Genomic DNA, 13678 nt, shown 5'->3' on the forward strand with positions numbered 1-13678 from the left:
GGGCCTTGGGTTCAGTTTCTCTCGGGGCACCCTCCCCCCAGGGCCAGGCGCGGGGCCTTCCATTCAGTGCTTCCCATCCATTACAAGGGCCTGACGACTGGCGCCCGGGCCATCCCCTCGCTATTTCTACCGGGTCTCAGATACCACTTACCGCCCCCGGGCTCCGTATCTACGAATCATTCCTCCACGCCCACATCCTCGTCCCTCTCCCTCGCTCTCCCATCTTCAAACTCACAACACAACACAACTCTTCCCTCTTTTTCCCCCTTCGCCAACCATACGAGCGTGTTTCGCCAGATGTCCTCCTCATGTCCAGTCCGCATCCCACGTCCGAAAATGCCGCACGCGCCGTACCGGTGAGCGAGCCTGAGCCCTGTCGTTCGCCCGAGGCCCTGCTAGATGCTGTTCCAGGTGCTGCCGCGGGCGCTGCGCCTGATGCTCATGTCGCTTCTGGCACTGCTGCTGGCCTTGATCATGACCATGATGATGATGATGCTGCCCGTCTCGGCCGCCGTGCTCAACCCCCCCGGCTGATCGCTGCTGCTACTGCTGCTCCCACATCCTCCAGCACTACTCCCACTCCCTCTCCTTCTGCTGCCATCTCTCCCTCTCCCTTCATGCCGCCACCCTCCTCCGCAGACAAGGTGCCCGACAACGTGCCTGATTCTGTTCCTGATTACGTGCCCCGTGGTGATGCCAATGCCAGGGACGCCGTCCAAGGCCCCGTCGCCCCCGTCAACGGCCATGCCCCCGATGCTTCCAGTAATAAGAAGGCCCGTGGCCCCGGGCCCCTGCCGAGGCAGTCTGGTCCTTCCTTGCTGACCCAGGCCTTGGCTTCTGCCCGTGGAATCACCAACCCCAAGAGCTCCAGGCTATCACCCCAGTCTACTTCTGCTACAACTACAGCCACCATCTCTCCCACGACTGTCACCTCCCCCAGCTATTCGCCTACTACAACCCTGTCGACAACCGTTCGATCGTCTAAGTCGGACCATAAGACTGCAACCTCACCCGCGAGCACCTCGACTCCTACTGCTCCTACACCACACTCGACTACCTCTCATATACTCGACAACCCTCTTACAGAACCTGCGAACTCGACATCGCGACCCGACCGAGACAGCGCTGCCATCTTTATCGATCCCTTTCACCAAAATGTCTCCACGAAATGCGCCGTTCCTAGGCCATTAACGAGAGCCACATCCGAGTCTTCCAACATGGCAGCCTCCGCCGTTACAACCATGACCTCACTCGCCGCCCGAGAGGCCGCGAGCGTTCCTTCGTCCTTTAGCCACTCGGCCCTCGCCACCCTTCGCGATGTCATTACCGATTCCCGTGAGGCGAGGGATGTCCCCCGGGGCAGAGCCTCGACTTCTCTGGATCTAGACAGAAGCACCATTGATTACTACCAACCCCGAACGACGACATACACGACCTCTTTCAATGATTCGCCCTCTCTATTCGAAGATGATAGCCCAGGGACCAAAACACCACCTGCGACCCCGCGACACGAGGATGCTAGGAACACCGATCAGAGACCAGCACCATGGGTCAAGGCCCCCCCTCATTGGATGGCAATGGGGCCTGAGAAGACGGAAAAGATTTGGTCCATTGGCTCAGTTGAAGGCCAGGAGGAGGATGGCCTTGTCGAAAAGTCCATTGCCGAGGCGATGGCTGGCGTGGAGCCCAATGCACGAAGTCGCAAGTCGAGCTACAGTTTGCGGTTCTTCAAGGAAGGCCTCCCACCAGAGGACAAGTCTCGTCGCAAGGACCCGAGGCACACCCCAAGAGAAAAATTGGCACCAACACTGGAAGAAGATCACGAATTGAGCTCGAACACAAAGTCGCACACCACTCCCTCCAAGGAATCAACTGCCATTCGCTTGCGACATGATGACGGAGGGGTTCCTCTACTTACACCAAAGACCCCCTACTCCGAATACGTCCTCGACGAGCAACCCATTCTCAGCACGTCTCCTGATGAGGATTATTTTTCGCTGCCCGTTAATGGTTCGCTCACTTCGGGAGACAAGACTCCGTTGCAAGTGCAACAGTCTGCGTCTCGACCCGTGAACGGGCACGAAGAGGGCAAGTCGGTGGAGACAGCTGAGCTTGTGGGGCCGACCCCGGCCATTGATGCCGACGGAGAAGCCGAAAGAGTGGAGGCGAGACGGAAATCAGGCGACAGCGTCAATACCGAGGTCGGATCTCACGATGAGGGAGATGCCGATGAATCCGGGGAAGAGAAGATCTCATCTGCCGTCTTCTTACCCCACCAAGAGCTGCAAGAACCTTGCATAGGTGAGCCCCAGGACCGCACCGCGGCCCGTAGTATCCGGGTGCGGTCTCTCTCTCAGAGTAAACAACATCCGTGGCTCGTCAAAGCGGATGAGCCTGAGCCTGAAATCATTCAGGAGAAGGATGAGCCTCCTTATGGCCTCGCTCGCCTCCCTTCTCGCGAGCGCCTTGCTGTGAAGCGCGGCGACCTCGTGCCTGACAAGTTTGAGGACGCCGCTGTCATTGAAGAAGACACTACAGTGACGAACGACGCTCCTCTTAAAACGCCCCAACCCGTGAGCCATTATGAGGACCATATCCATGACCACCAACACGACCCTCAAGAGCCCCTTGAGGCCATTGAGCTCATTCCATATAAACATCAAGTCGGTGGTCACACCACTCTCTGGCGGTTCTCTCGAAGAGCCGTCTGTAAGCAACTCAACAATAGGGAAAATGAGTTTTACGAGACTATTGAGAGATACCACCGTGACCTGTTACCTTTCCTTCCTCGGTATGTTCCACCGCACTTGGCATTTCCTGATTGAATGGTGGATTGTTCCGTTGACGCGAATTGCTTTGAAACCGGAGGCTAACTATTGTGCAGCTACATTGGCGTCTTGAATGTGACTTTCCGCAAGCAAACTCGCCGGAAGAGCACCTCAAAGAAGGATGAGGTTGCAGCGGCTGAGCGTAAGAAGGCCCAGGAGCAGCTTGAGGCAAACCGCCAGGAGAATGAGCAGAATGGACACAAGGACCACATCAAGGCTGGACCACCGTCGGGTCGTATCATCAGCCAATCTCTGGCCAACTCCAACGTCCCTATCCCCACGGTGACATTCGACGACAACAAGCACATACTACCCCGAAACCTGCTTCAACCGATGCCCTTGCCAAAGGAGTTCCGACGGCAGAGCATCTCAACTTCGACGGTATCAGACCCCACAGTGCCAATCTCAAGGACCGCGGTCCGTCCACCACTCGATGAGCGGCCTAACAGTTGGGGCGCTACTATGATCAACAAGCGGCTGCGGAACGAGGTATTCAACGATGCGTTCCTGAAGGAGCCCGTCAAGGTTCATCGGCACCGCCGACCCCATCAACGATCGATCCCGCGTCCGACTCTTCAGCGCCTGCTCCGATCTACAAACTCGGACCCTGCCCTGATCAAGCCCGACTCGCCTTTTGTCAATGTCAATGGAGACGACAACCCGACGAATCATGCTCACTCTCAGAGAAAGCTTGCGCACCATCAATACTCACACAGCGATCTCGGCCCTGAGCGGGCTGTCCCTGATATGGACGAGTATGTGCAGTCTGAGCCTGAGCAGGCACCAGGCGAGATGAAGGACGTGACTGGGACAAGTGCTCCAGAGCCCGAGACCCTCAAGGACAACCCACTTTCCGCCAAGAAGAAGCGCAGATACTCTGCTGGTGGACTCCGTCGGAAACCCGAAGACGTGAGAGAATCTAGAGGAGACTTGAAGTACTTTGAGGAAGCCGACGACGCTGGATACAAGGGAGACAACGAGGAAAAGACAAAGCGACATTCGAAGAACTGCTCCATGGCTAATGGACATGACACTCCGCCAACTAATGGGAACAAGGAGCATGCGCCAGACATGGTTGACCAGCAACCCGAGGATGACTCTGCTGTCAGTTCGACTCTTGCCACACCAGCGCAGGAGAGCATACCTGATCTTGCGCCTGAGCCTGCAGCCGAGTACAAGAAGATTCCTCGACCTGTCAACCCCAAGGAGGCCAAGACTCAGAAGGATCGGGTCGAATACTTTTTGCTCCTAGAAGACTTGACATCAGGCATGAAGAGACCCTGCATGATGGATCTCAAGATGGGTACCCGCCAATACGGCGTGGAGGCTACACCAAAGAAGCAAAAGTCCCAGACGGAAAAGTGCCGGACCACGACGTCTGCGGAACTGGGTGTGCGTATTTGCGGTCTGCAAGTGTGGAATGCCAGGTCGCAGACGTACGACTTTCAGGACAAATACTACGGGCGCAAGCTAAAAGTCGGTGAGGAGTTCCAAGGTGCTCTTCAGAAGTTCCTCTACAACGGCCTCGACCTGCACAGTATCCTTCGGCACATTCCGGTGGTTCTGAAGAAGCTTGGGCAACTGGAGCAGATTGTCAGCAAGTTGCATGGCTACCGATTCTATGCAGCAAGTCTGCTCATGTTTTATGATGGCGATACGTCGGAGGATCCCGACTACGAAACGATGTACGAATCCACTACCGACTTTGCAACAGACACGGAAGAGACGACGCGGAGGAAGAAGAAGAACAAGAGAGAGATTGATTTCAAAATCGCCGACTTTGCCAACAGTCTCACGCCATTCGACGATATCACGGACAAGCCTTGCCCGCCGCAACATCCCGACGAGCCTGATGGTGGATTCCTCAAGGGTCTGCGGAACCTGAGGAGGTATTTCCTCCAGATCCAAAGGGATGTGAGGCAGGAATTGGGCCTGGACCCCAATGGCCGATTCTCGGGTTCCGTGGACTATCCGAGGGAGTGCGATTATGACGATGACGGAATGGTCAGCATCTGATCAATTCGATAATTGTTCATGAGCTGGCAGCGGCGGTGTAAGTTGACATGGGGAGTCTGATACCCACACCTTTGTCCTTGGGCAGCTTTGCCGCAAGGATTGTTTTATTGTAGCCTTTTCTCTTCTTCTATGACCCTTTTTTATTTCTTTTTCATTCGTCTATTATGGACTGTCGAATCGGCGTTCACAAGGGCCTGCCCCTGGAATCATGGGACAGAGAGGATGCCAAAAAGGGCAAAAGGAACAGGATGTTCGTCTCATGACAGGTTCACTTTTTTCTGAAAAACATACCCTGCATCGGTTATGGCGTAATGCGACAAGGAGGGGGGAGGGAGCTGGAGTTTCAAAAGCCCAATTTCTGTTCTTTTGACTTTTTTTTTCTTCACCTGGGCTGGAGGACAACGAGCAACGGATGGGTATAGGCAAAGGTCTATCACGAGGAAGGTGTGTTTCTTTTTTTACTCTTTTGAAATCAGTGGTGTTTATGGGGGGTGGGCATTGGGAAACCAGAATGATGACGGTCTTGTTTGTTTCACTGTGGTTTGTGCTCTTCTTTAGTTTTAACGGCAGATCATGGACTGGAAGGACTGGACTGGGGAAATTGGGGAAGGGATTCTTAGAGCGTTAGAGAAAATGCCAACTAGAAGGGTCGCTGATCCAGCATTCATGTCTTTTACCATTGAATCGCCAAGATGATTTGCCGTTGATTTGTGGTGTTTTGATGTGATATTGGTCATTCTCAAATTCGCCCGTCTCGTAGGTGTGCTCGATGTAGTACATGCATTATCGTGATTATCTTGATAAGAGGAGTGTAAACCACTCGGTTACTGAGCCCATGCTTGCCGATCGAGATAGTGTCTCAGTGTCTCACCCTCAACATCTCGCTCAACTGTCTTGTCTAACCATATCTTAACCTTAGCCGCACTCTCCTCAGCCATGGGCGCCATCATCTCCTCGATCCAGTCAACTGTCTCAACCGTATCATCGGTTCTGAAAACCTTCTCAGCTCTACATACTCAATTCTCATCCCTCCTTGTTCGGGCTTCATCCCCACCTAGCCTACCCGTCCCCGCACCAACCCGCTCATACTGGCTTGACGACCCGCCGTTTCCTAAGCTACGCGGCATTCAAAGTGAGTTGCCTGCGGAAGCAGATGTCGTAATTATTGGGAGCGGCATCACGAGTGCAGCGGTGGCCAAGTCACTTCTGGAGTTGTCTGGAGAGCTGAGGGTTGTTGTATGCGACGCTAGGGAGCTGTGTAGTGGTGCCACGGGTAGGAATGGCGGACACATCAAGTCCACGCCGTACGAGGTTCTTGCAATGTTCCGCGCCAAGATGGGACCAGAGAAGGCGACCAAGCTGGCGAGATTTCAGAGGAGTCATCTGGAGATCTTGAAACAGGTTGGAGAGAGGGTGCCGCAGGGTGAGGTGAGAGAAGTGCAGACGGTGGATCTGTTTACTGAGAAGGATGATTTCGAAAAGGCGCAACGAGAGGTTGAGGAGATGAAGGTTTGGATGCCAGAGGAAAAGGCCTTTGTCTTGGAGGCGGATGAGGTTAGAAAAGAGGTGAGCTGGACTGATTCATTACTGTAAGACGAGTTGCTGATCAGTACAGTTTGGCGTCAACGAGCTTATTGTAGGGGGTATATCCTACTCAGCTGGCGCTCTCTGGCCATATCGTCTTGTTACTGGTGTGTGGAATGATCTGCTCGATCGATTTTCCACTCTGAGCATTCACACCAACACACCCGTCGAGAGTGTCTCGCAAGAATTAGGATCGTCACCGTACGCTTACACGGTCAAGACACCTCACGGAACACTCAAGACACGACATGTGATCCATGCAACCAACGCATACGCTCCTCATCTCGTTCAATCGCTTCGCGGGAGTCTCACCGGCGCCTTGGCACACATGTCTGCTCAGCGCCCAGGAGCATCATTCCCATCGTCGCACGGAGGACGGTCGTGGTCTATTGTCTACAACCCGGGTTTTGACTATGTGACGCAGAGACCGGATAATTCAGATGGCACACCGGGGGATTTGATGATTGGAGGGGGGTTCTTTAGGAGCCGTCAGCAGGGATTGGATCAAGTTGGAGTTTGGGATGATAGCCAGGTGCATGCCCTCCCGCTGACGCACATCCGGGGTGTTATGCCAGCTATATTTGAGCCTCAATGGGGCGGAAAAAGCAAACTTGTCAAGGCTTGGACGGGTATTTTGGGCTTTACAGGAGATCTGATGCCCCTAGTCGGCCGAGTTCGTCCTTCAAAGGACAAGAACTCGGGAGAATGGGTTGCCGCTGGCTTCAATGGCGAGGGCATGGTTTGGGCTTGGCTAAGCGGAACAGCTCTGGCGATTATGGTTCTTGGCATGGAGGAGGAAAATCTGGAGGAGGGTATTGGAAGACCTGGGGGAAAGTTGGATGAGTGGTTTCCGAGGGAGATTTTGGGTGTTGATGGGGGGAGGTTGAGGAGGGCGGATGTCGCGAACCTGGCCGACTTTGTCAGTTAAAGCTATTAGATATAGGTTTCGAAATAAGCAGCCTAGAGATTATATATGATGCCTCCATGATGGTGTTTATTGTTATTGGTTAGATATGGTGAGAGGTGGCGGGCACAGGTTGCCAGCTGTTGACAGCCGTCAACTGTCAACCCATATTTACCTAGCATGCATCACCACTGCCTGCTCTTTTCTTCACAACAACACTCTTCATTCTTCACCTCACCGCATCCTCATTCATTCTCCTCACCTTGCTTCGAACTTGTATCGCCTCATAAGCATCTTTGTCTCTTGCCACAAAATGCCTTTGACCCCGATAAAGCCTAGCGAGCGCATCGACTCGTGGCGACAGCGTGTGCCCAGTCGTCTGGAGCGACGAGATCCGTTTGAGGGCGATGGTTTTGAGGAGCGTCCTTCAACCCGTCTTGTGAGTTTTTATATCAGCCATCTGTTTTACCTTGTTGCTCACGAATATCCATTAGACCTTCCGTGAGGCATCTCCTCCTGCGCGTCGTCCATCAACCCGCCTCAGCTTCTTCCGCGCCGCCACGCCTCTCTTTGGGCGCCCTTCCACCTCAGAGTCTAGCCGCCCATCCTCGGGTCTTGTAAGCCGTCCCGTTGAGACTAAGCGCAAGAGACTTTTGGGGATTTTCAACGGCAAGCGCAAGCGTAGAGACTCGGAGGTGGAGAGTATCCCGCGGCAACCTATCCACCTAAACTTTTTGTTTGTGGGTAGCAAGTCTGCAGGACAGACATCTTTGCTATTGTGAGGAGATTCGTTATTTATGTGTTGCTTCGCTGACATTTGTAGCCGTGCTCGCTATGGCTATTTTCCTGATGCAAGTTACAGGGCACTTGATATGTATCATAAGCTAACATGCCACAGTCTGACGCCTTTTCTCGGCCTTTGTATGAAACCTATGTCAATGAGCGCACCTACAACGACCACCCTGTACGCATTGAGCTGTAGGATACCTCGGGCGTACCAGACCTAAACACGGTCGAGAGGTTGACGTATATTTCTTGGGACGCTGTGTTTCTCTGTTTCAACATCTCGGACAAGGTGTCCATGTACACTATCATGCAATGGGTGAGTGCCCACAAGTTGTTGGGTTGCGTAAGGCTGATGAATGCAGTGGTACCACGCATCTCACGATGCATTTGCAAAGACCGAGACTTTTCAGCCGTTGCTGTATCTTGTTGGTTTGAAGAAGGATCTGCGTGATCAGTGCTTCCTCGAGGACCACCGAACTGGTTCTGCGCTTTCGCCTTCGGGGCTAATGGCTTATCCGACATGTTGTGTCTGTTCCTCCGAGGTTAGTATTTCTCTCTTAGATCGTAGATTGGGTTGAGATGGCTGACTGAAATAGGCAAACTGGCAAGCGAGGCGCATTGGTGCCCATCGATACCTTGAGTGTTCAGCTGCCACTGGTCAAGGCATGAGAGAGGTTTTTGAAGATTCGACCCTAGAGGCGGCGAGACGTGCTCTTGGGGAGGATATCCAGGAAGAAGAGAGTACTGTGCCCAAGAAGAGACGACGATTCTTTTGAGTCGGGTGTTGGTCAAATGTGCACGAGCATGAGAAGTTCTGCTTCAACGATGGTTATTCATTGATGAGTACAACTTGGCATTGTTGGAGGCATCAAATCAGCAAGGAGCAATGCTGGTGATTCACACACTAGCATTTTCCTTTCGGGGGTTTTCCATGTACAGTAAATAGTCTGAATACCTGATTGAGAATCAATTTCTTTGCTCTTCAAGGTCTCTCTAATTGAACAATTCAGGGTAGGCTCATTCAGCCAGTCAAATATCCCTGAACTTGGCTTACATTTCCCATTTTGGCCCGTGCTTGAGCCACATGAATCCACTCTCAACCTCACTTTGTTCCCTCTGAGCACATGCTTTTTTGCCGAGTTGAGAGACATCGTGTCATTGCTTTGGAAACAATGGAATCCTATTCTTGATTCCCTTTTTGAGGATATTCATGTAGAGAAATCCATGAGGTATATCTCCCTACCTTTTTCTTGGTTGACTTGTCCTTTTTCTTCTTCAACCTTGATCCTTGTACTGACCACTTGTCCTCCAACAATAGTCGCATATAAGTCAACCACTCGTCACCAGCCAACGACTGCAGCATCTCGCCAAGATGATGTCCACAGAGTCCCTGAAGCTCCTGGCTTCTATCGTCGCCGCACTCCTCGGCGTCAGTATCGGCCTCTTGATCTGCTTCCCAGCCGAGAATGTCCTGTTCCTGCTCCATCTGCTCTTCTTCGTCGGGCTCATCGTCTTCCTCACGGTGAGCCTCTCCCTGACCTTTTTCTGAACCAAAGCGTTCCCTGACTCAAGTGAATTCAAGGCTCGCACTGTTCAGCTCACCCTCCGTCGTCGTGCCGCTGCTGCTGGTAAGCAGGTTGGACGTGCTCGTCGTGATGTCGACTATCACCTCTTTGTTCTCGGCTCTGGTGGACACACCAAGGAAATGCTCATGATGATGGATGACGGATTCTGCAACTTTGCCAACTTTCACCGTCGCTATCTGATTACCGCTGGGGATCTCAACTCCATTCACCAAGTCGCCGAGTACGAGACTGACCTCGACCTTTTGTGCATCCGGGAGGGCAAGGAAGCTGGAACCTATGACACTCGATTCGTCGCCCGCGCTCGTCGTGTTCACCAGCCTCTTTGGTCAACTCCCTTCTCCGCTCTGCGTAGCATGCTGGAAATCATCCCCGCCCTCCTCACGCCCCCCAAGAACGACGTCGGCGCCAACCTTCGTTACCCAACCTGCATCTTCTCCAACGGCCCCGCCACCGGCTTCTTTGTCGGACTGGCTGTTCATCTTCTCAAGATGTTTTACGTCGTTCCCGAGGACTCGATGAAGTTTGTCTACATCGAGTCGTGGGCCCGCATCTCGACCCTGAGCCTCACCGGGAAGCTCTTCTACTACACCGGCATCGCTGATGTCCTGGTTGTGCAGCACGCCGAGGTTGCTGCCAAGTACGGGATTGAGAATGCTGGGGAGATGGTGTTTAACGCCCGGCGCCCTGATATCTGAGATGAATGGGATTGCATTCAGGGGGATTCTGAATTGCGCCCAGGGAGATTTTGTGATGGGAGGTCTGAGATGAAGAGGTTTAAAATGGAAATGGTTCGCACCTAGGGGTTCATGGAACATGCGTGAATCTTGATTCTCGTACATAGACGGTAATTTTTACATGGTTTGTGTACATGACGGGTATCATCCGCCTTCTCTGCATCAGCGACCTTAAATCGCGACCTTGTCCGTCTCGGCGGTGGCATCTGCATCAACAGCGACCTCCTCCCCGCCGGCGGCGCCCTCCTCCTCCTCGAGGCCGAAGCTCTCAATCTCCGAGTTGCGGCGGGCCTCGGTGCGCTCCGTCTCCTTGCCGGCCCAGAGCTTCCAGTTCTCAAACTCGCGGTCCTCGAGGCCGTGCGAGACGTCGATGCGAGTCTTGCCAAAGTAGGCTCCCACGTGTCTGGCCTCCTCGACGGCCACGCGCTTCTCGATCTCCTCCGCCTGGCGAAGACGGTAGAACTCGCGGCGGGTGACGTCGTAAGCCTTACGCTCGGTCATGTTTTCGTTCTCCATGAGCCACATCTGGCGTTGAACAACACTATGGTGGGGTTAGTTGGTATACATGAGTTGTATATAGTCCCTCGACTTACCACTCTCCTGACAAGGGGATGCTGGGCTGCTTCAAGCCCTTGCTCCAATCGCAATGCTGATAGTCCTTTCCATCCAACTCCATGATGATACGAGGCCTTGCAAGCTCCCAGGGGTGGTCTTTGTAGAATGTGGTTCGTAGCCCATCCTCGAGGTACTTTATCCGTTGCGGGCGGAAGATGTTCTTGGGCTTGGTAGCTCTGGGGTTGGGTGCTCGGTGTCGGGTAGGGATTGGTCGGACGAGGGTCTCTGAGGGAGGGATCGTCTGCATGATGTTATACCATGGCGGCGTAGCGATGGACTTTTGGCCGAGGAGGTTATGGTTGAGCTCCTCGGTGACGGTCTGGAAGACCCTCGCGGGGCGGATCTGTCTGCCTCCCATGGCCAATTTCTGAGATATGGATTAGCCTATGAGACACCAGGCCATTAAATGCATAATCTTCAACTTACAGGGTCAATTGGCGCTCTACAACGGGAGTGGATTGCGATGTCGCGGCTCTATGCTCAGCGTGGTGGTGTGGTGGTGGAAATTTTGGAGATCGGCCAATCTTAACGCCGATAATGCGGGATGCCGGTAAGCTTGGCGCGAATCCGCCCCCGATCTGTTAGCAAAAAATCATCCCGGAAAAAGGTCCCGCTAACTTGAGAAACAAGCACAAGCCTCTCATCCCACCACGAGAGAGATTGGACTGCCGACCTCCATTCTCTCACCCCTTCTCTGCTTCCAATTCGTCTGGCTTCCTCTGCCTCGAGTGCGGCGGCTACACACCGAGGTCGCACCATCATGAGGAGGAGCTCATGAAAATCTCCAGTCGAGTAGACGGCTCCGTCTGTGCGGTGCTCTCGAACCGACCGTCGGCCAGGCTTGTCGCCCCGACAGCGAGGAGGAGCTTCTGTGCCGTGAGAGATGGCGGCGGGGGGATGCACAGGAAGAGGCTGGCTGCCGATTTCTTCTGCGCGAGGAGCTCGTTATGGCTGCTCAAGACTTTTACACCAGCAACCGAGCTTCGACGGACCCTCCCAATCCACCGACCCCGACATGCGGCAAAGAACTACGGAACTGCCGCCGAGGCTGCGCGACATTCGGGCCATAGCGCCAATTCGACGCATAGACAAGATCCAGAGCACCTTATGTCTTTTGTCCGACAAGAAGACTCGAGCACGGTCGAGGAGCACCTACAATTATACCAAGATCCGTACCGTCGACGGTATGCCCAACCTGATGGGCAAAAGCTGGAGGTGTCGGATAAGCGGCGGGACTTTGAGCATCCGACCAAGGAAGAGACTTGCAAGGGCAATGATGAGACGAAACGAATAGTTGCCAAGCTTTGTTCTGCCATTTCGCAAAAACTGCGTCGCCCCTACTACACCTCTCTTGAGCCGATATACGAAATCTATCTCCAACTCCCCGAACCTCGAATGCTTCACCTCACATGGCAATGGCGAGACAAGTTTCTCAGGGTCATGGGGATGCCACCGAAGCGCGATTCCGAGTCGATGCTCCGGTACTTTGCACTGCTTGGCGATGTGAGAAGCGTTGGCTTGACGCTGCGCCGGACTCATTGGAACCTCGCCATGGCGTTTGCTACGAAGTATGCGGGCCGCGCAACGTCCACCGAGTTGGAGACTGCACTGCGGATATGGAGGGAAATGGAGCGCAATGCCGGTATTAAGGGGAACGAAGTGACGTTCAACATTTTGTTTGATGTCGCCTCCAAGGTTGGCAATTATACCCTGGCCGAGATGATTTACAGGGAGATGGAAAACCGGGAGATTCCGTACAACCGGTATCACCATGTTAGTATGATACACTACTTTGGCCTGCAGATGGACTCGGCAGGGATCCGGGCTGCCTACAGGGACATGGTCGAGGCGGGTGAGATGATTGACACTGTTGTGCTCAATTGTGTCATATCGGGGCTTCTGAGGTGTGGCGAGGAGGTGGCGGCTGAAGAGACGTATCGGAGTATGAGGGATGTCCATTCAATGTCCCCGGATCTCCCTGATAGGAACTACGGAATGCCTCGGGTCATAACCAAGGTGTTGATGATGTTCAGCAGAGTTGGACGGAAGCACCCCGAGCTCGGCAAGTCTTTGCAGAAGCAGATCGAGCTTAGTCCGAACCTTCATACCTACAAGCTCTTTGTGGAACACTACTCCACCCGGATTGGGGATCTGGCAAAGGTTGCTCAGTACCTGGATGAGATGAAGTTTCTTCGGATCACGATCCACCCGACCATCTTCCTGGCTCTGCTCAAGGGCTTCTACTCTCACGGAGGGTATTCAAGCTCAGAGTGGAGTGAGCAGCGCCTCGAGGGAGTCTTGAAGGCCATGTACCAGGCCAAGGACGAGGGAGTACGAGGGTTTCGCATTGACCGGTGGCTGGTCATCTGGGCTCTGCGAGCAGTCAAGAAGTGCTCCTCCAACGAAGCCGTCGTCCGGGTTTACGATGAACTGGCTAAGCGCTGGGACATTGCACCAGACCGGATCCCGTTCATTCAGTCCCTGTTCGACAACGTTCTCAACGGCAGCGATATGAAGTCGGCGACGGGTCAATGGGATGGCCCGTCGTACCGGAGATACAAAAAAGATGGAACGCGGTTATGATGTAACAGTATATTCTGTACCAACTTGTATATTACGCCATAT

At 53.6% G+C, this 13678-nt stretch overlaps 6 protein-coding genes across 6 annotated transcripts; 5 read left to right on the forward strand and 1 right to left on the reverse strand.

Annotated features, from left to right (window-relative positions):
* Positions 1-308: 308 nt before the first annotated feature.
* On the forward strand, positions 309-4844 carry NECHADRAFT_29709 (uncharacterized protein; the record flags this gene model as incomplete). The annotated part of the gene is made up of 2 exons (XM_003049534.1): positions 309-2791; positions 2885-4844. The coding sequence occupies 2 exons, from the start codon at positions 309-311 to the stop codon at positions 4842-4844; spliced, it is 4443 nt and encodes a 1480-aa protein (XP_003049580.1).
* Positions 4845-5780: 936 nt separating this feature from the next.
* On the forward strand, positions 5781-7356 carry NECHADRAFT_74117 (uncharacterized protein; the record flags this gene model as incomplete). The annotated part of the gene is made up of 3 exons (XM_003049535.1): positions 5781-5976; positions 6034-6410; positions 6460-7356. 3 exons carry the CDS (start codon positions 5781-5783, stop codon positions 7354-7356), a joined length of 1470 nt encoding a protein of 489 aa, XP_003049581.1.
* A 289-nt stretch (positions 7357-7645) lies between these two features.
* NECHADRAFT_30434 (uncharacterized protein) lies at positions 7646-8894 on the forward strand (the record flags this gene model as incomplete). The annotated part of the gene is made up of 7 exons (XM_003049536.1): positions 7646-7771; positions 7827-8110; positions 8156-8187; positions 8217-8266; positions 8315-8434; positions 8481-8660; positions 8715-8894. The coding sequence occupies 7 exons, from the start codon at positions 7646-7648 to the stop codon at positions 8892-8894; spliced, it is 972 nt and encodes a 323-aa protein (XP_003049582.1).
* Positions 8895-9781: 887 nt separating this feature from the next.
* Positions 9782-10399, forward strand: NECHADRAFT_29802 (uncharacterized protein; the record flags this gene model as incomplete). Its single annotated transcript, XM_003049537.1, has 1 exon — positions 9782-10399. A coding segment is annotated over one exon (618 nt), but the record flags the coding sequence as incomplete, so codon positions are not given.
* A 210-nt stretch (positions 10400-10609) lies between these two features.
* NECHADRAFT_102941 (mitochondrial 37S ribosomal protein RSM25) lies at positions 10610-11411 on the reverse strand (the record flags this gene model as incomplete). The annotated part of the gene is made up of 3 exons (XM_003049748.1): positions 10610-10630; positions 10661-10979; positions 11032-11411. The coding sequence occupies 3 exons, from the start codon at positions 11409-11411 to the stop codon at positions 10610-10612; spliced, it is 720 nt and encodes a 239-aa protein (XP_003049794.1).
* A 539-nt stretch (positions 11412-11950) lies between these two features.
* On the forward strand, positions 11951-13636 carry NECHADRAFT_89656 (uncharacterized protein; the record flags this gene model as incomplete). Its single annotated transcript, XM_003049538.1, has 2 exons — positions 11951-11997; positions 12142-13636. 2 exons carry the CDS (start codon positions 11951-11953, stop codon positions 13634-13636), a joined length of 1542 nt encoding a protein of 513 aa, XP_003049584.1.
* Positions 13637-13678: the final 42 nt, after the last annotated feature.

The sequence above is a fragment of the Fusarium vanettenii genome, assembly GCF_000151355.1.
Source record: "Fusarium vanettenii 77-13-4 chromosome 1 genomic scaffold NECHAsca_8_chr1_1_0, whole genome shotgun sequence".
NCBI lineage: Eukaryota > Fungi > Ascomycota > Sordariomycetes > Hypocreales > Nectriaceae > Fusarium > Fusarium vanettenii.